The following is a 23,502-nucleotide window of genomic DNA, read 5'->3' on the forward strand; positions in this document are numbered from 1 at the left end:
ACGTAGATCAGTCTTTTGCATTTCATTAAGGTCTAGTTTGAACTCAGCCTGAAGTCTCAAAACGTTCTGAACGGGGAAGACTTTTGTCGGCTGCTCTACATCTGGCTGGTTTCACGAGCTGATGGGAAACATCTGAAAAGCAGCTGCAAACTTTTTTTTTTTTAAATAAAAAAATCTGGGAACAGTCCTTCACTGAATCAGGAGGCTTGCCCCTATAAAGGAACTTAATGGGGTTCAGTTGAAAGTAACCCCAGCTGCTCCTCCTGTATTGTCTTCCAACAACTGAAATTCAGAAAGGGAGATAAAATATTCCCTCTTTCTTGGGGGAGGCAAAGGTGGCCGTGTGAGTTAGGACAGTGGTTCTCAACCTGTGGGTCGGGACCCCATTTGGGGTCGAACGACCATTTCACGGGGGTTGCCAAACAACGCAGTCCGCCATTTTTCCCCCTTTTCCTTAGCTGTGCTACTCCCTTTTATTCTATTGGCTTTTGAAAGCCAATAGAATAGACTCTCTTGAATACAGTCTAATTCTATTGGCTTTCAAAAGCCAATAGGAATTGTCCAGGCTGTCTCTGCCCTGCTGAGCCCGCCAAAAGTCCCATTCTGCAAACGGTGCTGCCCCAGTTGAGTAGTCCTCGACTTACGGCCGGTTGAGTAGTCCTCGACTTACGACCGGTTGGGGGTCGCGGCATTAAAAAGGTTGAGAACCACTGAGTTAGGACGAAGGCAGCTTAGGATCCCGATCATCTTCTTGTGGAAAATGAAAGGACTCTTATGAATTCCAGGGGGTTTTAGCAGAGAGATTTATTGCGCAGGTTCAGAAGCAATAGTAACAGGCAATTCTGAACCCCGAGGGCAGGTTCAGACTTCAGTTTTATACTTTCCTTTCCTCAGGAACAAAGGAACACACATTGAAATACACATTGTAATACATTAGGTTCGTTTCTCACGGGTATACAATGGAGAGTTTGCTACATGCATTGTATCCAAGTGCAATACGCATTAGGTTAGTCACATACTACTAACACAGCACTATTCCAGTAATTATGCAGACACATCATTATTCTAGTGATTGTCCATCATTCCACATTAATCTAACAGTCTAACTTTCTACGTGGAGGGACGTTACTCTCGTTTCTTGTGCGGGAGACCACATGAGTTCCTGTGCCTAGCTTCGGCAGAGCACGGTCTACGTTGTCAAATTCTTCTGTTTTCAATTGACTTAGGGGCCCTTTGCATTGAGATCGTACTGTCTTTAAAAATTAGCTGAAATGGGGGGGGGGAACCCAAACGCTATCGAAGAGATTTTCAGAAAAGTACAGGAACATACAGCTTGCAAAAAACCCATCGCGACCCCATGGACAATGTTCCTCCAGGCCTTCCTGTCCTCTACCATCTTCTGGAGTCCATTTAAGTTCACGCCTCCTGCTTCAGGGACTCCATCCAGCCACCTCATTCTCTGTCGTCCCTTCTTCTCTTGCCCTCCATCTTTCCCAGCATCAGGCTCTTCTCCAGGGAGTCCTTCCTTCTCATCAGGTGGCCAAAGGACTTGAGTTTCAACTTCAGGATCTGGCCTTCTCAAGAGCAGTCGGGGTTGATCTCCTCCAGGACTGACCGGTTGGATCGCCTTGCAGTCCAGGGGACTCGCAGCAGTCTTCTCCAGCACCATAATTCAAAGGCCTCAATTCTTTTGCGCTCAGCCTTTCTTATGGTCCCACTTTCACAGCCATACATTGCAACTGGGAAAACCATGGCCTGGACTATACGCACTTTTGTTGGCAGGGTGATGTCTCTGCTTTTTAGTATGCTGTCTAGATGTGCCATAGCTTTCCTCCCCAGGAGCAAGCGTCTTTTAATTTCTTGGCTGCGGTCCCCATCTGTGGTGATCTTGGAGCCCAGGAAGATAAAATCTGTCACTACCTCCATTTCTTCCCCATCTATTTGCCAGGAATTAACAGGCCAGGATGCCATGATCTTGGTTTTCTTAATGTCATTGTGAGATACACAATGACAATAAAGATAGTCTATTCTATATGGCTGGAAGCTGTTTTTGCAACCATCCAAGCAGGTCCATTGTAACCGATGACTTTTCCATGAAGCAGAAGGTGGATCGGCCCCATCGTCTGCCTAGTCCAGTCCCCAGAAAATGCCTCACCTTGGTTTAATCAGAGGGAAAACCCCTCCCCACCGCCTTCCATAAGCTTCCGTACAGCTCCATGAATCTCCTCCATGTGTTTTAAGGTTCTTAATTGCACAGGCAAAAAGGCCCCGGGTGAACACTCGGAAAAGCGTGTTTGAAGTGCCGGGATTTTAAGGCCAGAAAAATGGTGGATCTCTTTTTCCAATTAAAAACTGTGTAAAGATTGCACGTACGCACACGGGCTCGGTCTCTGCAGGAGGAGAGAGGAAGGGTGGCTGAGAGGTGCCAAGAAAGACGTGCCTTTGTGTACGGATTAGGGTAATATATAATACAATATGGGTATTATAGCAGATGTCAAAGGTTTGGGTGGTCATTCTGAAAACAGCTTGGCAAGACATGTCAGCATTGCAATTCTCATCATTTTGTAAGTGTTGATAGCAATTGACACAACTTACTCCTCCCTCCTTTTCTTCCTCCTTTCCTTCCTTCCTTCCTTCCTTCCTTCCTTCCTTCCTTCCTTCCTTCCTTCCTTCCTTCCTTCCTTCCTTCCTTCCCTCCCTCCTTCTCTGCCTGCCTCTGCCTTCCTGCCTCCCTGCCTTCCATCTTCCTTTCCTATCCTTCCTTTATTTCCCCATCTCATTTTCCTTTCTTTCTTTCTTTCCTCTCCTTTCCCTTCCTTCTTCTTTTGCTTCTCATATCTTTTTTCCTTCCTTCCTTCCCTCCCTCCCTCCCTCCCTCCTTCTTTCTTTCTTTCTTTCTTTCTTTCTTTCTTTCTTTCTTTCTTTCTTCCTTTCTTTCTTTTTCTTCTTTCCTTCCTTCCTTCCTTTCTCTTTCTTTCTTTCTTTTTTTTCTTTCTCCTCCTTCCTTCCTTCCTTCCTTCCTTCCTCTTTCTTTCTTTCTTTCTTTCTTTCTTTCTTTCTTTCTTTCTTTCTTTATTTCTTTCTCCTTCTTTCCTTCTTTATTTCTTTCTTTCTCTCTCCCTCCCTTCTTTCCTTCCTCCCTCCCTCCCTCCCTCCCTCCCTCCCTCCCTCCCTCCCTCCTTCCTTCCTTCCTTCCTTCCTGCTTCAGTCATGAATAGGCTTAAATTAACATCTGTACACAGCCATCCTATTTTCAGCTGCAGTGCTTCAGTATTTACAACCGAAGGGTTTTCCCACCTGTAAGGATTAACTAACTGTTTGAAAGAAATAGTCTTGCGTGCAAAAAAGGAAAGCTCAAGCAGATCTGCTACGATTAACAGAGGAATCCTGTAGATCTGTAAAACATCGGAAAAATATTCTTGCAGGCGTACGTGAAACAGTTTTCAGTAAGAATATCCAGTGAGTTCCAGTTTATTTGAAACAGAGCACCACGGTGCTTGATTTATTACAGGAGAAATGGAGGAGGAAAACACACGGATTTCCAGACACAGAGATGACTCGACCTTATTAAAGACATTTTAAGGAGTACTTACAAAAAGGTAGTATTGGTGATCTACAGGGAAATGCCAATGCATACCCCTTTCCCCCCCCCTGGAATTTATATTTAATGGAGAGCTTAATTAACATAATTATCGGAAGGCCATCAGGGAACGTCCCTCTCTATCTACAGGCAAAAGTGGAAATTCACTCCCTTTTCTTCCAAAAAACTTTGCCCATGCTTACGGAGTCCAGAGCTGACCAGATACCCATGCCTGTTCCTTGTTTTGTGGCCCGAATCAAGGCTTCCAACCTCAACGATTCATCGCTCACGCCTATTGCCCAGTAGATGGGAAGAGCCCTTGGAGTCTCCTTGGGCCATCTCAGCCAACTTCAGCACCCGGGCCAAGTGTCTCGTTTTGCTTTATATTTCCCCGGGGAAAATTTGGATGATGGAGATGTTGTGCTTACAACCAAAGTTCCTTTCGAAAGTGCCTTTATTTTGCCTTTGGCTACAAAGGCGTGGACTGCCCCTCTTGGTGTTGTAAACAACAGACGGATAAACCGACTAAGAGTAATGTGGACTCTAGTGGAGGTATCAAGTTGTACACTTGTTTTCTCCCCTTCACCTCTGTCTTGGCTCCTTACTGGTTGTTTACTGGTCCCTTCCCTTGCTGTCTGCTTGAGAAATTCCTTCCCCCTTTGTCCTCATCTGTTCCAGATTACTGGGTTCCCTCCCTTCCCTTTTGGTGCCCGATGTTTTTCTCATTCTGGAGAGACTTCGTTGTCTTGCTGTAAAAAAAAATATTTGGCCGCAAACTTTGAACTGCTTTCTTGGGATGGCACTGAAATTTCGGCAAAGCCAAGCAGAGAGAGGCACGTTTTAAGAGAAAGAGGGAAAAAACGGCTCGGAAAGGTGTTTTCGGCAGCGCCCAAAAAGTCTGGGCCAGTTCTTGTGCGCTGAACGGCCCCAAAATTTCTGTCACCAACCGAGACCATTGTTAGGTGAGTTTTTGTCCCGTTTTGTGACCCTCCATGCCACAGCTGTTAAGTGAATCATGACAGGAGGTTTTCAAAAATTAGAATAGAATAGAATAGTATTAGAACAGAACAGAACAGAATGGAATAGAATATAGAATAGAATGGAATGGAATGGAACGGAATAGAGAATAGAATAGAATAGAATAGAATAGAATAGAATAGAATAGAATAGAATAGAATAGAATAGAATAGAATAGAAAATATGGAATGGAATGGAATAGAATTAGAGTAGAGTAGAGAATATGGAATGGAATGGAATAGAATTAAAGTAGAGTAGAGTAGAATAGAAAATATAGAATGGAATGAAATGGAATAGAATAGAATAGAATAGAAAATATGGAATGGAATGGAATAGAATTAGAGTAGAGTAGAGTAGAGAATATGGAATGGAATGGAATAGAATTAAAGTAGACTAGAGTAGAATAGAAAATATAGAATGGAATGAAATGGAATAGAATAGAATAGAATAGAAAATATGGAATGGAATGGAATAGAATTAGAGTAGAGTAGAGTAGAGAATATGGAATGGAATGGAATAGAATTAAAGTAGACTAGAGTAGAATAGAAAATATAGAATGGAATGAAATGGAATAGAATAGAATGGAATGGAATAGAATAGAATAGAATAGGTGTTAATTTTGCCATTTGTTGCATGCAATTTGATTTCCTAGTCTAATTTTGTTATCAAAGAGTTTTTCTTCCAATATTCAGCCAGAATGATCCTTGTAACTGTCAGTGTACATCATAAAAGATTATGATACTGACGTTTAAGTGTTGGACAATTCCTAATTTTAAAAAGAAGGTTTCAATTCAAACTTTGCTTTCGAACTGTTTTGAGGAACGCTGTATTTCTTTCCTGGGCTTTTGAGTTATTTTACACAGCTGTCCCATAGGACAGCGTGCTCCTTCCGCATGACAGCATCACCAGTATTTATTACATAATGTATTAATTTCTTTCAAATCATTGATGTGACTATGCAGTGTCTACAAAACATTTTATGTTTCTCTTGAGTTATTGGGTGGGAGAAATTTTATTGATTCCCCCCACCCCCCCAGTCATGCTTCCTATTGTGGCACTATAATTGTTCCTTCAACATTTTGCAACCCCTTTATCGTAATTTTTTTGTTCTGCCTCTGTGTCATATTTTCTTAGTCATGTGTCTTTATGAGCCTGTGTGCATCTATCCGAGTAGGTGGTCTTGGATCTGTCTAAGCGTTCTGAATTTTCCTTATTCTTAAGATCACTTTTTGCTCTTCCAGCAATTCGTAAATTCATGAACCATGCTAGATTTTGAACTTGAGCGGCTAATTCTGGCTGTCTTTTTGGTCTGTTTCTAGAGACTTGGGCGTACCCCAACGGGACCCTTTTCAATGGGTTTTCGAGCCAATCTGTAAATTGTTTAGCAGACCTGCCCCACCCTTCCATTTGAAGTAAACTTTTCGGAGGCTGGTGAAACAAGGATTTGTTTTGAAGGAAGATTGTTCATTTTTCCTCAACCACCTCTTTTGATTTTTTTTTTTTTAAGAAGCTACACCGGAATGAAGGTGGCTGGCCTACGCAGGTCCCCTGTGTTCACTTCGGTCTGTTTTCACCAAAGTGAAATTCCCTGATTATCCCAGAGATGCTTTTTTTTCCACGAGGCCACTGGACGTCCTTGTTTTTTTTCTTTGAAGACGTTTCGCTTCTCATCCAAGAAGCTTCTTCAGCTCTGGCACTCAAAGAAAAACAAGAAAGTCCAGTGGCCTCGTGAAGGAGAAATTCCCTGACAGTGAGAACAGTCAATCAGTGGAACTCTTTGCCTCTAGAAGTTGTGAATGCTCCAACACGGGAAGTTTTTAAGAAGAGACTGGACAGCCATTTGTCTGATTTGGTATACGGTCTTGTATTTGAGCAGGGGGTTGGACTAGAAGACCTCCAAGGTCCCTTCCAACTCTATTCTATTCTATTCTATTCTATTCTATTCTATTCTATTCTATTCTATTCTATTCTATTCTATTCTATTCTATTCTATTCTATTCTATTCTATTTTTTACTCTACTCTACTCTACTCTACTCTACTCTACTCTACTCTACTCTACTCTATACTCTATTTCTTATTCTACCCTCCTCTCCTCTCCTCTCCTCTCCTCTCCTCTATTTCTATTTCTATTTCTATTTCTATTTCTTATTCTACCCTCCTGTCCTCTCCTCTATTCTATTCTATTCTATTCTATTCTATTCTATTCTATTCTATTCTATTCTATTCTATTCTGTTGTTTACTGTTTGATTGTTATTCGTGTTGCCTAGTTCCTGGAATGGATATTGTTTGCTTCTTGATTGTTCATCTAATGTCAATGTCAGTTTTGCTTATCTTGGGTGTTGATTGCTGGGAAGGAGATGTTGAGGTCTTTGTGCAGGTAATAAGTTACGTATTTAGTATGATTACTTCTTCTGCAGAGGCCCGTCTCCATCAACTTTCAGTTTGAAGATCATTCCTCTGGATTGGAGCCTGGAGAAAATCCTCCAGCTTGGCTGTGGATCTCAATTTCTTTCAGTTGCGGCTTGTTGCAACCTCCTGCCAACCAAAAAGACACACTGCCTTGTAGATTCTGGTTTTCAGCCCAACTTGTAGCTGGAGATAATCATATTTTCTTGGGGTTCCTCCAGTTTCTGCTGCTACCCAGCACTTCACTCCGTTTGTAGGTTTTGGGGTATGAACTTCTGCCCGCAAGATCAGAAAATTTCTACTCTTTCTGAACTTGGTTTGCTGGATAGCTCTGTTGTTGTTGTTTTTTTTGGTCCAACTCTCACAGCTAAATAGCTCTTTTTCCAGGCTGGCTATTCAGAATCATTGTCCCCCTCTTCCTGGGAGGATTGTTCTTCCAGATCTGGATGTTCCTCACTCCTTTCAGGTTGTTCTCACTACCTGATCACAAGATGGTTACCAGCATCAAATTCCTGGGTGTGCAGCTAACGAGGAGGTTGATTTGGTGGCTCAACAGTGAGACACTGGTGAAGCGGGCACAGAATCGCCTGCATTTTCTGCGTCGCATGAGAAAAGCACATCTTCCTTCTCCTGTCCTGACCACTTTCTACAGGGGGACGATCGAGAATATCCTGTCATACAGCATCACAGTTTGGTTTGGAAGCATCCCTGCTTCAGACAGGAAGGCGGTGCAGAGAGTGGTGAGGACAGCAGAAAAGATGATTGGCAGCTCCCTCCCTTCCATCCAGGACATAGCACAGAAGCGCTGCTTGAGCAGGGTCCACAAGATTGTCTGGGACAATACACACCCTCTCTACAACCTGTTTTCCGTGTTACCTTCTGGGGGGGGGGGGCTTCGTGGTATCCGTAGCAGAACATTCAGATTCAGCCAGAGTTTCATTCCATACAGCATTAACCTTGCGAACTCTCAAGCTTCCTCCTTCCGTTATATATTCAGGATGGACAGTATTTAATATTTATTTGCTACGTATATGGAGGGGTGTGGGTCTATACATATGTTGTTCATAGAATGTTTAGGTGTGTGTCATGTATGTGTTTTACTTTGAGAGCGGACAACTAAATTTCATTTTTGATGTGTGCCATTGTGCCCACAGTAAAAAAAAGGACAATAAAGGTTATCTTCTAAGCAAAATTGTTGTCCCATTTCTTGCCACAGGGGTTTAAGCGAACCGCTGCAGCTGGCATTTGCGCGTTCTTGGACAATTCCTAATTTTGCAAACCAAGTTTCAGTTCCAACCTTGCTTTTGAAATGTTTCGAAGAACGCTGTCTATCCCTTTCCGGAGCTTTTGAGTTATTTCACACGGCTGTGCCGTAGGATAGGATGCTCTTCTGCATCACAGCATCACCGGTGTTTATTGCTCCATTTATTCATTTATTAGTTAAAAAAGAAATCGTGGATGGGATTATACAGTGCCTGTGAAATATTTTATGTTTCTCTTGAGTTATTGTGTGGGAGAAGTGTTATTGATTTTTACACACACACACACACACACACACACACACACACACACACACACACAGCTTCCAGTTGTGGCACTGTAGTCATTTCTTTACAATTTTGCAACCAGTTTCATCGCCATTGTTAAGTGGATCGCTGCATGTGAAGTTAGTAACCCAGTTGTGTTGCCTTTGCTTGTCAAAAGGTTACAAAAGGGGGATCATAAATGTGAGTCCGTTGCCAAGTGTCCGAACTTTGATCGTGTGACTATGGGGGTGCTGCAACGTTTCGTAAGGGTGAAAAAACAGTCCCAAAGTCGCTTTTTTTCCAATGTGGTTGTAACTTTGAACAGTCAGTAAACGAACGGTTGTAATTTGAGGATTACCTGTAGCATTTAAGAAGAGACTGGACAGCCATTTGTCTGAAATGGTATAGGGTTTCCTGCACTGAGTAGGGGGTTGGACTAGATGACCTCCAAGGTCCCTTCCAGCTTTATTGTTGTTGTTGTTGTTGTTGTTGTTGTTATTATTATTATTATCTTCCATTAAGTCTTTCAGAATCCTTGGGGGGGGGGGATTAGGTTAATTGTAAGAGGAAACTACAGTTCTGGAGACAAGTAGAGAAAGAATATCCCATGCTGTATTTGTTTGCTCCATTAGGTTTGTTTCTGCATTGGTAGGTAATAATAATAATAATAATAATAATAATAATAATAATAATAATAATAATAATGTAGTACCAATAGTAATAGGCTCCTTGGGTGCAATCCCAAAACAACTTGAACACCACTTGGACATCATCATCGGCATTGACCAACTTGCCATTAGTCAATTGCAAAAGGCGGCCTTACTAGGAACTGCTTTCATCCTGCGACGAGATCTGTAATACCATCAAACATCCACATCTGCCTATCCCAGGTCCTGGGTAAGGACTCGATAGGTAGACAAAATGCCAAATCCAGTCTGAACATCTGGCTGTGCAATGATCCATCATCATCGTAATAGTAGTAGTAGTAGTAGTAGTAGTAATAGTAATAGTAATAATAATAATAATGTAGTACCAATAGTCATAGGCTCCTTGGGTGCAATCCCAAAACAACTTGAACACCACTTGGACATCATCATCGGCATTGACAAATTAGTCTTGCAAAAGGCCCTTATTATCCTGCGACGAGATCTGTAATACCATCAAACATCCACATCTGCCTATGCCTGGGTAAGGACTCGATAGGTAGACAAAATGCCAAATCCAGTCTGAACATCTGGCTGTGCAATGATCTCATCATCGTAATAGTAGTAGTAGTAGTAGTAGTAGTAATAGTAATAGTAATAATAATAATAATGTAGTACCAATAGTCATAGGCTCCTTGGGTGCAATCCCAAAACAACTTGAACACCACTTGGACATCATCATCGGCATTGACAAACTCACCATTAGTCAGTTGCAAAAGGCGGCCTTACTAAGAACCGCTTCCATCCTGCGACGAGATCTGTAATACCATCAATTCAAACACCCACATCTGCCTATTCCAGCTCCCTGGCTGGCTGAGGAATTCTGGGAGTTGAAGTCCACAAGTCTTCAAGTGGCCAAGTTTGAAGACCCCTGACGTAGAACATAGAATAATAAGAGTTGGTCTCCTAGTCCCAACTCCCTATACCATTTCAGATGAGTGTCTTTCCAGTCTCCTTTTAAAAGCCTCCAGCGATGGAGCACCCATGACTTCTGGAGGCAAGCTTGGATGATTGCTCTCACCATTAGGAAATTTCTCCTTAATTCTAGGTTGCTTCTCTCCTTGCTTAGTTTCCATCCATTGTTTTGCTGCTTTGGAAAATAGTTTGACCCCTTCATCTTTAAAAGAGCCCCTCAGATATGGGAAGACTGCTATCATGTCACCCCTCATCCTCCTTTTCATTAGACTACTAGATGTACCCAATTATTGGAACGGTTGTTTGTGTTTTAGCCTCCAGTCCCCTAATCGTCTTTGTTGCTCTTCTCTGTCCTCTTTCTCACCATGTAAGGAGATCTCCGTTGCATCGCTATCCCAACTGGACTTTCTTGTTTTTCCTTGAAGATGTTTCTCTTCTCATCCCAGAAGCTTCTTCAGCTCTGACTGGATGGTAGGGAGTGGAAGGATTTATACTCCTTGCAGAAAACCTGGTCATTTGCCTTCTTTCAGAGAGTCGTTGAGGCCACTTGGAGGTTTATCTCTGTGTCCTCAGGGTCACCTGAGTGGTGCAAATGGGTGTGGGGCCTCCTGAAAAAGCATATTTGGGACAACCAAGACCTGGATGACTGAGACTCTCCATAGACAGTTGCATCCACAGATTCTCCCAGACAAAGTAACCAAGTCTTACTCCATGCCAGAGATCTTATTGTAGTGTTCGTTGTGCTCCCTCCTCTTTAATCCATCTCTCCTATCTTCACAAACAGGATAAATGAAAGAGGTGTTCAACAGAGTTATTTTTAAGCATCTTCTCCCACTTGTTGTTGTTAGTTGCAAAGTCGTGTCCGATCCATCGGACACGTTCCTCCAGGCCTTCCTGTCCTCTACCATCTTCTGGAGTCCATTGAAGCTCACGCCTCCTGCTTCAGTGACTCCATCCAGCCACCTCATTCTTTGTGGTCCCGTTCTTCTCTTGCCCTCCATCTCTCCCAGCATCAGGCTCTTCTCCAGGGAGTCCTTCCTTTAATTAGGTGGCCAAAGTCCTTGAGTTTCAACTTCAGGATCTGGCCCTCTAAAGAGCAGTTGGGGTTGATCTCCTCTAGGACTGGCCAGTTGGGTCACCTTGCAGTCCAGGGGACTCGCAGGAGTCTTCTCCAGCCCCAGAGTTCAAAGTCCTCCATTCTTTGGCGCTCAGCCTTTCTTATGGTCCAACTTTCACAGCCATACATTGCGAGTGGGAAAAACATGGCCTTGACTCTACGCACTTTTGTTGGCAGGGTGATGTCTCTGCTTTTTAGTATGCTGTCTAGATTTGCCATAGCTTTTCCTTCTCCCATTACTGCAAAGAAATCTACAGATGTGGGAATATCGGCAAGCTTTAGGAGGGAAACAGCCCCAAAGTCATGAGGATCTCCTGTAAGAGTTTTTCATTTATTCCACTCTTTTTTTTTTTTTTTTTGGTGCAAGGAAAAGTTTATTTTTTTTTTGTTCCAGCTGCATCTAGTCCTCTGGGGATGCAGTTCTAGGATGTTAGAAGGACTTCAAGAGCTGTTTGTGATGACGTACCAAGACAGCAATGCTGTGGAAGATTGACTTATACTTTCTACACCTTTTATTAGACTTGAGCATAAATATTGACTTTGTTGCCTCAATGAGAAACCACAGTCCCCTTGCTAGTCCCTGCTATGTGTTAAGATTTTATCTGAGGGATAATACCTGCGACTCTTTCGCTCCATAAAACAATCCACATTCAAGAGCAGCTTCCTGAGAATTTATGCCCATCGTAACCGTTTGGATATGTCCCCGTGCAAAAGTTATGTTCTCTTTGAGGCACGTCAGCTTCGGAATTTGTACAGTATCCCGTGAAAGTCTGGTGTACAGTCTGTTAACTTTGACCACAATCTTGTTTTTTTTTAAATTTTATTTATAGAAGGCTAGAGAGCCCACTTTTCCGTTAGCTTTCTTGACAGAGCTGATTCTGAACAAAGAAATGTGGCCGTTGGCTTCTTTGGATGTGATGGGAGCAGTCAGTCACGCTGCTTCCCTATCTGCAAGCTAAATTTGGGCAGCCCCCCCCTCCCCGCCCGAGAGAGGACTCTAAAGAGGACAGCTAAAATAAGAATAGATAAATTATCCCCTTTAAAACAAAAGTTCACCCAGACGCTGTTGAAGATGGACAATGAAAAACAGGCCAAAAATAAAAGTCAACCAGTTCCGCTTAAAAATAGCAAAAGTGAAATGGGGATAATAAAGTAGAGGTCGTCCTTGCCTTACAGCTATCCATTTAGTGACCAACGTTTCAGCGGCATCAAAAAAGGGAACTTATGGCTGTTTTTCACAAAATTGTAGCCTCCCTGTGGTCAGGTAACCAAATTTGGGCACTTGGCAGCTGGCATGTGTTACAGCAATAGCAATAGCCCTTAGTCTTATATACCGCTTCAGGCAGAGGAATTCTGGGAGTTGAAGTCCAGATGGAGAAACACTGCGTTACTCTGATTCTCGGGCACTTTCACACAAACAGAACAGTTCCCACAATCAATCCACGAGCAATTACACTCAGCTCTGAATGTTTTTTCAGCTCCCCCATTCGTATCGGTAGAATTGTTTTTTGCAATGTTCTCACACCAATAATAATAAACTATCAAAGAAGGAAAAGTAGTGAAAACTGAAGGAATCAAGATGCCCCATGAAAATAACATTAAGAGTCTGGATGAGGAAGAGTACTACAAATACTTGGGTATCCTTCAAGCTGACAACATCAAGCACACTGAAGTCAAGAAAAAGATTAGAGGTGAATACATCAAGAGAGTGAAGAAGATCTTAAAGTCCAAACTCAGTGGAGGAAATACCATAAAGGCAATCAACACCTGGGCAATCCCAGTCATTAGGTACACAGCTGGAATAGTGGACTGGACTCAAGCAGAACTAAAAGCAATGGATAGGCAGACCCGAAAAATAATGACAATGAATCATGCCCTTCATCCACGCAGTGACATTGATAGACTTTATCTACCACGGCAAATAGGTGGGCGTGGAATGCTACAAGTACATCAGATGGTTGAAGAAGAAAAAATGGCTTTGGAAGAATATCTGAAGAACAATGATGAAGATGCACTGAAATTAGTATATCAGGAAGGCTTACTAACTACTGGAGAGACCAAACTGGCCTACAAGAAAGACCAAATGAAGAACAGAATAGAGGAATGGGAAGACAAAGCACTACATGGCCAATACATTAAAAAAATAGCTGGGAAAGCAGATAATAACAAGACCTGGCAATGGCTAAGAGCAAGAAAATTGAAGAAAGAGACCGAGGGACTAATTCTGGCTGCACAAGACCAAGCCTTAAGGACAAATGCATATAAAGTCAAAATTGAGAAGACAGCAACAGACAGTAAGTGCCGCCTATGCAAAGAAGCTGAAGAAACAGTGGACCACCTGGTAAGCTGTTACAAGAAGATTGCACAGACTGACTACAAATAGTGGCATGACAAAGTAGCAACAATGGTGCATTGGAAGATCTGCAAAAAATATCATTTGCCTGTAAGCAAAAACTGGTGGGATCATAAAATAGAGAAAGTCATAGAAAATGATAAAATGAAACTGCTCTGGGACTTCAGAATTCAAACAGACAAGCACCTGCAACATAACACCCCAGACTTAACAATTGTCGATAAGAAAGACAAAAAAGTCTGGAGAGTGGACGTGGCAGTGCCTGGAGACAGCAGAATAGACGAGAAAGAACTGGAGAAGATAACAAAATACAAAGACCTACAAATAGAAATAGAAAGACTGTGGCAAAAGCAAGCAAGGATAGTACCAATAGTCATAGGCGCCTTGGGTGCAATCCCAAAACAACTGGAGCACCACTTGAACAGAATTGGCATTGACAAATTCGCTATTAGTCAATTGCAAAAGGCTGCCTTACTAGGAACTGCTTCCATCCTGCGACGATATCTGTAATACCATCAAACATCCCCATCTGCCTATCCCAGGTCCTGGGTAAGGACTCGATAGGTACAGAAAATGCCAAATCCAGTCTGAACATCTGGCTGACTGTGCGATGATCCTCAATAATAATAAAGTTGGAAGGGACCTTGGAGGTCATCTAGTCCAACCCCCTGCTTAGACAGGAAACTTTCTACCATTTCAGACAATTGGCTGTCCAGTCTCTCCTTAAAAATTTCCAGTGTTGGAGCATTCACAGCTTCTGGAGGCAGGTAGTTCCACTGGTTAATTGTCCTCACTGTCAGGAAGTTTCTCCTTAGTTCCAGGTTGCTTCTCTCCTTGGTGAGTTTCCATCCGTTGCTTCTTGTCCTGCCTTCAAGTGCTTTGGAGAAGAGCTTGACTCCCTCTTCTTTGGGGCAGCCCCTGAGATACTGGAAGGCTGCTATCATGTCACCCCCTGGTCCTCCTTTTCATTAAACTAGACACACCCAATTCCAGCCACTATCATGGCCTCTTTGAACCCATGGGGGGCATTTCTGACCCTACTATTGCATAAATCTCTCAACTATTCACTCCATTCCTTTCCATCTGTCTCTTCCCAAATGAGTTCCTTGCTTTTATTTTTAATTCCAGTCCCTCTGCTGGGAGTTCCTTATTTAACGCTCTTTTCCCATTTCCCAAACTATTTTTTTTAAAATTCCCATTAGGCTCACTCTGCGTTTCCGTGCCGGTTTTGATCTTATCTCTTCTCCTCCTCCTCCTCCTCCTCCTCTCTTTTTGACTATTGCAACTGCCTTTTTCTCTCCGTGCACATTTTTCAACCTATTTCTCTCGTTCTAAATTCCTGAGAGTTAGAACAATTAACCAGTGGAACAACCTGCCTCCAGAAGCTGTGACTGCTCCAACACTGGAAGTTTTTAGACAACCATTTGTCTGAAATGGTATAGGGTTTCCTGCCTGAGCAGGGGGTTGGACTAGATGACCTCCAAGGTACCTTCCAACTTTTGGATGTTTGATGGTATTACAGGTATTGTCGCAGGATGGAAGCAGTTCCTAGTAAGGCCGCCTTTTGCAATTGACTAATGGTGAGTTTGTCAATGCCAATGGTGTTCAAGTGGTGCTCCAGTTGTTTTGGGATTGCACCCAAGGCGTCTATGACTATTGGTACCACCCTTGCTTGCTTTTGCCACAGTCTTTCTATTTCTATTTGTAGGTCTTTGTATTTTGTTATTTCTTCTTCTTCTTCATCTTCTTCTTCTTCTTCTTCTTCTTCTTCTTCTTCTTCTTCTTCTTCTTCTTCTTCTTCTTCTTCTTCTTCTTCTTATTATTATTATTATTATTATTATTATTATTATTATTATTATTATTATTATTAACAGTCATGTCAGTTTTTTCGGTGCCATTGTCATTTTGATTGGTCACTAAACAAAGGGGCTGCAAGTCGGACTGTCTCTACACCTTTTATGATGCTCTTTCTATGACCTCAGCTAGATGGGGACGACCTTAACCACATTCTGGTTTGAGCAGGTATTTGTGCTGGGACTTCTCCTATGTGGCTGAGAAGTTCTAACATGACCTGCCTCTCCATTTGGAGAAAGCAAACATCTGGATTTATTGCTGCTATCTGGAAAGCAGGCTGTGGAATTCCAGACTTTTTTTTTTTAAAAAAAGGGAAGCATTACATAACCCAGGGTTAATAGCAATCATATTTTACAAGACTTTGGATAGCTGTTTTGCATGCCTTTCCAAGTTGGAAGTAGCAAAAACCTCGTCCTTGTACTTTCCTAACTATGTTACCGTTTGACATGAAGGAACTGTTGTGCCGCAAGAAGTCTGGGACACAATTTGGGAGTCTTTTGCGTGTCCTCAGGACATGCTCTTAGAAGATATCCTACATGCCTTCCTGGTTCTGATGGGGACTGATCAGGGTTGGCCCCACAGGGGCACTTAAAAAACACAGTGGATGTCTTTGACTTGAGGTCACTGAGCAGGATTCTGACTGTCACCCAGAAGGGTTTTATATAGGATGTATCATGAATATCTTGAGCGGAAGGTGTGTGGTCTCGGTCATCTGAATCCACAGTTGGGTTCTCAATTGTTAGCATGAGAAATTTGGCACTGGACTTTGTCTAATTTCTGAAAGAGAACTCAGATGTGAACCTGCTGTTTTGGAAGCTGGCACAGCCATTCCAAATTGCGATTCTATACACACCGAAATGAATTTAAGCAGAGCGCCTTACCAGAAAAGTGTTAAGGTCTGGCTCTGCCAGTTGGCCTCGGGAGGTGGGGGGAAATATCCAACCTAGGGGGTATTTGGGGGACGGACGGTGCTCCCTCTGCCTGTTTAACTTTCTAAATGTTCCTCTTAACTATTTTATATCTGGTTTTTAACTTGTTTTTATCTATAGCTTTTATATTATTTTACTGTAAACTGCTCAGAGGCATGTAAGTGTGATGAGCAGTATAGAAATTTGAGAGATGATGGATGAATGGATGGGTGGGTAAATAGCTAATGATAGATAGATGTATATAGTTAGATAGATAGATAGATAGATAGATAGATAGATAGATGATATGTAGGTAGGTAGGATAGACAGATAGATAGACAGACTGATGGATAAATAGAAGAAAGATAGATAGATAGATAGATATGATATGTATGTAGGTAGGTTAGACAGACAGACAGACAGATAGATAGATAGATAGACAAATAGATAGATAGATAGATAGATAGATAGATAGATAGATAGATAGATAGATAGATAGATAGATAATATGTAGATAGGTAGGATAGACAGATAGATAGATGCCGGAACTCCGTTCTGGGCGTTCTATGACAAAAAAAGCCCTGGATAGATAGACAGACTGATGGATAAATAGAAGATAGATAGATAGATAGATAGATAGATAGATAGATAGATAGATAGATAGATGAATAGATAGATGAATAGATAGATAGATGAATAGATAGATAGATGATACTTAGGTAGGATGGATGGATAGATGATAGATACATAGATAAACAGAGAGACAGAACAGGGCTTCTCTTTGTGATCCTGGTCAGAGGGCAGATGGAGTCAGAAAAAGGTCAAACCACCACCAGTTTTTTGAACACAAACTAATATTTCAGCCTACCAGGTGGCTCCAATTATTTTTTTTGTTAAGATGGAAGGAAAGCGTTGTAGAGCCGAAGCTACTAGAGAAGAAATGCAAATGGGGAAGTAGCAAAAGTATTTAGGGATACCGCGAGCATGCTGGGTGTGGATGTGAAGGCCATGGTGTCCTATTTCTTTTCAACTGATGGACTTCTTAACAAATGATGATGATGATGATGTTGGAAGAGACCTTGGAGGTCATCTAGTCCAACCCCCTGCTCAGGCAGGAGACCCTATACCCTATCTTGATCCGACAGAGAATTTATATTCCGCCTTTCTCTACCGCAACACTCAAACACCCCATCTGTGAAGGAGTTAAAGGGAAATGAATTTGCTTTGGAGTTTGGGGGTGAGGAGGGCTCCACCCAAATTCTCAGTGGGCTTTCTTTATTCCTTTTAGGAATTCAGACTCGGCTGCTCCAGGCTCTGTTCTTCATCTCCTCCTCCACCTCCTCTTCCTCTCCTGCTTTCGGGAACTCTTCGCTGACCCCTCAATGCGGCAGAGTTACCTGGAGGCGGAGGGGGCTAAAGTCTCCCAACCAAATGCATGAGAGGCATTTTCTTAAGGGTCAGAGAAGGGACCGACACCCACCAGCCACTGCCTGCAAGGTAAGAGAGCCCAGCTTTAAAAAGAAGCTGATTTTATACCCACAATGGAAACGGGGAGGAAAAAAACCCACAATAAGATAAAATAAACTCTCCATCTTGTAAGGAGAAAGAAACAGCCAAGTAGAGAACGAAAGAAAAAAACCTTGGCTGGATGGTTCTACTCAGGTGCTCGTGGGATTTGGGGGAACCCCCACCCCTTGTCTGCCTGCCTTCTGATATTTTCCCGACATTTTGTGGCCCCCCTAGAAGATAAAAGAACAGAGCTGGAAGGGACCCTGGAGGCCATCTAGTCCAACTCCCGGCCCAAGCAAGAGAGTCTATCCAGGGGTAGTCAAACTTGGCTCTTTTATGACTCGTGGACTTCAACTCCCAGAATTCCTCAGCCAGCTGTACCATTTCAGACATCACTGGAGGGTTTTAAGAAGAGACTGGACATTTGCCTGTCTGAGATGGCGTAGGTTCTCCTGCTTGAGCAGGGGGCTGGACTAGAAGACCTTCAAGGTCCCTTCCAGCTCTGTTCTATTATTATAAGTAGAAGTGGACTTCCTGTCCTCGTTGTGGCCATCCCAAGTCGAGTGGGACCCTGATTTTATGACAATGTTTAGGGCAGTCAGTAAACAAATCACTGCAGCCATTAAGGGAAATCCTGCTTTTGCCAAGGGGCATTGTTGGCCAAACATCAGCAAAAACAGCTTTGCAAAATTGCAATCACGTGGTTGCTGTTTCCTGCAACCGGTCATAAATGTGAGTCGGTTGGAAAGTAGTCCAACTATTATCACATGGCACGGGGTCGGTGCAATGGTGATAGGTTTAGAATAGAATAGAGCTGGAAGGGACCTTGGAGGTCTTCTAGTCCAGCCCCCTGCTCAAGCAGGAGAACGTATACCATCCCAGACAGGTGAATGTCCAGTCTGTTCTTTAAAATCTCCAGTGATGAAGCGCCCACGATTTCTGGTGGCAAGCTGTTCCACTGGTTAATTGTCCTCCCTGTCTGGAAATTTCTCCTTAGTTCTAGGTTGCTTCTCTCTTTGATCAGTTTCCAACCACTGTTTTTCATTCTCCCCTCTGGTGCTTTGGAGAATAGTTTGACCCCCTCTTCTTAGTGGCGGCCCCTCAAATACCGGAATACTGCTATCATGTCGCCCCTATTTCGTCTTTTCTTTAGACTAAACGAGACAAATGGTGAATACAGGCAATAAATCACTTTTCTTGAGTCCATCACAACTTTGACTGTCTTTAAATGAACAATCATAACTTGAGGACTTCCTATATAAGATAAGATCTTCTCTGTGGTTCAGTTGTGGTTCAGGATTAGCCTGCAAGTCTGTCCAAGCTTCCTCAATTCTGCCACCCTGTAACTTCAGGGTCTGGATTGCAAAGCCATTTACAAGACACGGCTGCTCCAATACCATTGTTGTTGTTGTTAGTTGCGAAGTCGTGTCCGACCCATCGCGACCCCATGGACAACATTCCTCCAGGCCTTCCTGTCGTCTACCATCTTCTGGAGTCCATTTAAGCTCATACCTACTGCTTCAGTGACTCCATCTAGCCACCTCCTTCTCTGTCATCCCCTTCTTCTCTTGCCCTCCGTCTTCCCCAGCATCAGGCTCTTCTCCAGGGAGTCCTTCCTTCTCATTAGGTGGCCAAAGTCCTTGAGTTTCCACTTCAGGATCTGGCCTTCTAAAGAGCAGTCGGGGTTGATCTCCTCTAGGACTGACCGGTTGGATCGCCTTGCAGTCCAGGGGACTCGCAGGAGTCTTCTCCAGCACCAGAGTTCAAAGGCCTCCATTCTTTGGCGCTCAGCCTTTCTTAGGGTCCAACTTTCACAGCCATACATTGCAACTGTACCATTAGGGGGGAAAAAAGTATAATTTAAAAGAATCTGCCACTTTGGGGTGGGGAGGAGGGGCTCAAGGCCACAAAATTAATCTTTCTGGGGCCTGTCTGGGACTTTATTCCATAAAGCTAGCCGCGCCAGGACCGAAAGTAATTTAGACACTAATTCTTCAGTAAGTTTCCCAGTAAAAAATAACTTTTTGGCAGCCGAGAATTGGATGCCTGTAGGAGTTGCCGTTGAGGTCTTAACATGCGCAGCCACACATTAAACAAAAGTTTTATTCTCACTTCAATTCTCTGGAAAGAGAGCCCAGATGATGGGCTCAAGACGCAGACGTTTCAATTTCTCGCAGGATTCCAAACTTCTAAAGTCGTGGGTTCTGTGGATAATTTTAAAAGACAGAACACCTGTTTGCTGGATTTAAGGAAAGAACTGGGTCCGTGAGCAACTGAGCTGAGGGATTCTTTCTCTCCCCCTCCCATCTCTAGGGACCACTTTTCTGTGTAATCTCATCTAAAGATGAGATGAAACCTGCTTGGTAAATACCAGCAGATTTTATGCCCTTTAAAATAGAAACCAGCAGACTTTATTTTGATGTTACCCTGCCACAAACACTGTGGTTTTTAAAAATATCTCTTTATCTCTATATCTGTATCTATATCTATATTTATCTATATCTATCTATCATTTTTCTCTTTGTCATCTATCTTTCTATCTACACCTTGGGTGCCAGGAAAGTTTCTTTCTTTCTTTCTTTCTCTCTCTTTCTCTCTCTCGCTCTTTCTCTTTCTCTCTCTTTCTCCCACCCACCCACTCACCCTCCCTTCCTTCGTTCCTCTTTCTTTCTTTCTTTCTTTCTTTCTTTCTTTCTTTCTTTCTTTCTTTCTTTCTTTCTCTCTCTCTCTCTCTCTCTCTCTCTCTTTCTCTCTTGCTCTTTCTCTCTCTTTCTTTCTCCCACCCACCCACCCACCGACCCTCCTTCCTTCCTTCCTTCCTTCCTTCCTTCCTTCCTTCCTTCCTTCCTTCCTTCCTTCCTTCCTTCCTTCCTTCCTTCTTTCCCTCCTTCCTTGTGGGGAGCTAATGAAGCTGAGAAAGCTCCAGAAGCTTCAGATAAAACCTTAGTTTTTGAAATGTTGGGTGAAGCTGTGGAGAAGAAGAAGGTGGTTCCTATGCATTGTGTATATCAGAGTTTTCAAGGCCATAAACGGAGAACAAACGTGGGCTCATGTTAGGGAGAAGACAGTTCCAGAAGACTATTTTCGTCACAGCCTTTCCTACTTATTTGTCCTCCTTTAGTCCTCTGGCATATCTCCTCTTCTGGGACATGTTTGAAGGAAGCTTAGCAGCCATTCTTCACGGAGATTTAAAATTATCCCAAGTAAATTGTGACTCCGTCCCTCCCAACTTTCAAACATCTGGAGCCTTAGCGTTGACCCTTCGCTTCATTTGGTGAACTATGTGCCTTCCTCTTAGAGCCAAATAACTCTGCCCTTAGGACAAAAATACTGCAAAATGTCAGGACTGGGGCGGAAATACTAGCGTTGGTAGCCAGAAATGTATGTCCGAATGACAACAGAACAGAAATCTGCTAAGTTCAGAGTTCACCCCCAAAAGCAGGGCAGAGACCGGGCTATCCGGCGGGACCTGGAAAAAAAGTGAAGGGATTTTTGTGTGCGTGGATAATGCTGGGATGCTGGAGGGCCAATTGTTTATATCCAAAGAGGCTCCATTTCAGAGGCTGAACAATCAGATTGTAACCACACGATAATTGGAGGAGGACCAGATCTTCCGGGGCATCTACAACTTTTCTGTTTAGAGTCATTGTTGGCAAAGCGAGTTAGGAAAAAAGAATAAGCCTCCCCCCCCCCCCACGGCTGCCACTTTCTAATGAAATAAAAAGGCAATTTCTAAAGCAATTCCACATTCCAGAGGCTTGGAAAGAATTGTGGCGAACTAATTAAGAACGGTCTCCCCAACCTGTGGGAGGGACTTTGTGGATGATCACTTGACTGCGGGCCAGCAGTGTGCAGCAGCAGCCAAACAAGTGAATACAATCCTGGGTTGTATAAACAGAGGCACACGCAAAGTATTAGTACCACTTTATGAGGCCGCACTTGGAGTCCTGCAGCCAATTTTGCTCGCCATGTCACAAAAAAGATGTTGAGAGTTTGGAAGAAGGTCAGAGAAGAGGAACTAAAGTTGCTTCTCTCCTTGATGGGTTTCCATCCGTTGCTTCTTGTCCTGCCTTCAGGCGCTTTGGAGAATAGCTTGGCTCTCTCTTCTTTGGGGCAACTCCTGAGATATTGGAAGAATGCTATCATGTCATCTCTAGTCCTCTATGATCTCCTCTGGCTTTCCATGGTACGAATTAAGTCTGGATGAAGGTCTCCCTCATTCATTTTGATCAGCTTTCCAACCTTGGACGTTCCCAGGTAGGTGGACGTCAAGTCCCAGAATGGCTAGTGAATGGAAGTTCTGGTTGCTGAAGTCCACCTACCTGGGAGATGCTGATTTTGATGGAGCAAGGCCCATTTTAAGTAGAGCCAGATCTTGGATATTGTTATCTACTAAGAGCTTGGTGGAACCAGGCCTGGGATGAATAGCCCTCTGGTCTTTGTTCCAGAAAGAGCTAAATCCAGCTGCAAAATCCAGATGTTGCCAGTGCATTAAACTCAATCCTCTGCTGTATTGTTCCCGCTTCTTTTTTTTCAGAAGCAGACTGCCCTGGAGTAATAATTAGGTAGCCACTGATGGAATAATCTTCCACAATTTGTCTAATCCTGCCAGCAGGAAGTCAGGATTTCCTGCTCCCCAATGAAAAATTGCACGTGTCGCCTTTGTGCTATATTCTAGAAAGAGAAAACCTTTGCTGAAGGATGATTAAACTCATAAGAACGAAAATCTCATGGCCAAAAACACGTCCGCCTTTGACACGGTTGCTCCCTCCGAACTTTTGAACGAAGCTTGTGCACAAGTACGGGGTGGTGTCCGAATGAAACTCCCAGGATGAGTAATCATTCAGGGCAAACAACCTTTGAGAGTGGAGACTGTGATTTTAGAAATGGGGAGAAATGGAGGGTAACAGGAGATTTGTGCAGCACTGATAAACAGTTATATAACTGATGATAGTTATATAGCATATCCCAAGACAGATGAACTGTTTGGGAAGGAGATAGAATTGGGTACGGCTTTGGATCAGTTCCTTTCTCAATTTGCTGTTATTGTAGGCTTGGAATAGGAATAGGAAAAAACTGGTTTGCCTTCAGCTCCTGGAGGAAAGATGGGATTTTTGTCTAATAAATAAAGGAAGACATGATGAAAACTTCTTCACTGCACAGCACATGCATGGACTTAACCATAATTTTAGCTGGGAAACAGTGAGCTTCCTAGACCAAGCCAAGTTCAAAAAAGCTACAGAATTCCTGGAAAACCAGCCTGCAGACAAATCAATCATGAATGGGCACATGGACATAACGTCTACGTACCGTTCAAAAGAGACAATCCGGAAGCCAAAGGGAATAATCAAGACCAGAACATCTCACCAGCAATCAATAACCAGATGAGCCGAGGTTAACACCAAGATTAACCTTAGACCAACAATCAAGAAGCCGACAATATCCCAATCAAGTAACTACCAACTCAGACAAACAAGCTAACAGTAAACATCAATCCAACTAAGGAACCAACAAAGACTTTTCCTACCAACACTGATAGGACAAAATGCTGGTATATAGACAGAGAGCAAACCCCTTTCTTGGAGCACTGATGATGTTACTTAGTTTGATA

At 43.0% G+C, this 23,502-nt stretch overlaps 1 protein-coding gene across 6 annotated transcripts in view; it reads left to right on the forward strand.

The window, feature by feature from the left end:
- Positions 1 to 23,502, forward strand: part of NTF3 (neurotrophin 3) — a 45,340-nt gene that overhangs the window by 13,366 nt on the left and 8,472 nt on the right. For 4 of the 6 annotated variants that reach the window (XM_039318800.1, XM_039318801.1, XM_039318799.1 and 1 more), the window contains exon 2: positions 17,671 to 17,879. The exons of the other annotated variants lie outside the window; for them this stretch is intronic. In XM_039318800.1, the coding sequence (XP_039174734.1) occupies positions 17,814 to 17,879 (66 nt within the window). In that variant the 5' untranslated portion in view covers positions 17,671 to 17,813. The remainder of the gene's footprint in view (positions 1 to 17,670; positions 17,880 to 23,502) is intronic. 6 annotated transcript variants of the gene reach the window in all.

Source organism: Crotalus tigris, unplaced genomic scaffold (genome assembly GCF_016545835.1).
Source record: "Crotalus tigris isolate CLP2741 ecotype Arizona unplaced genomic scaffold, ASM1654583v1 scf7180000021561.349155, whole genome shotgun sequence".
NCBI classification, from domain to species: Eukaryota; Metazoa; Chordata; class Lepidosauria; order Squamata; family Viperidae; genus Crotalus; species Crotalus tigris.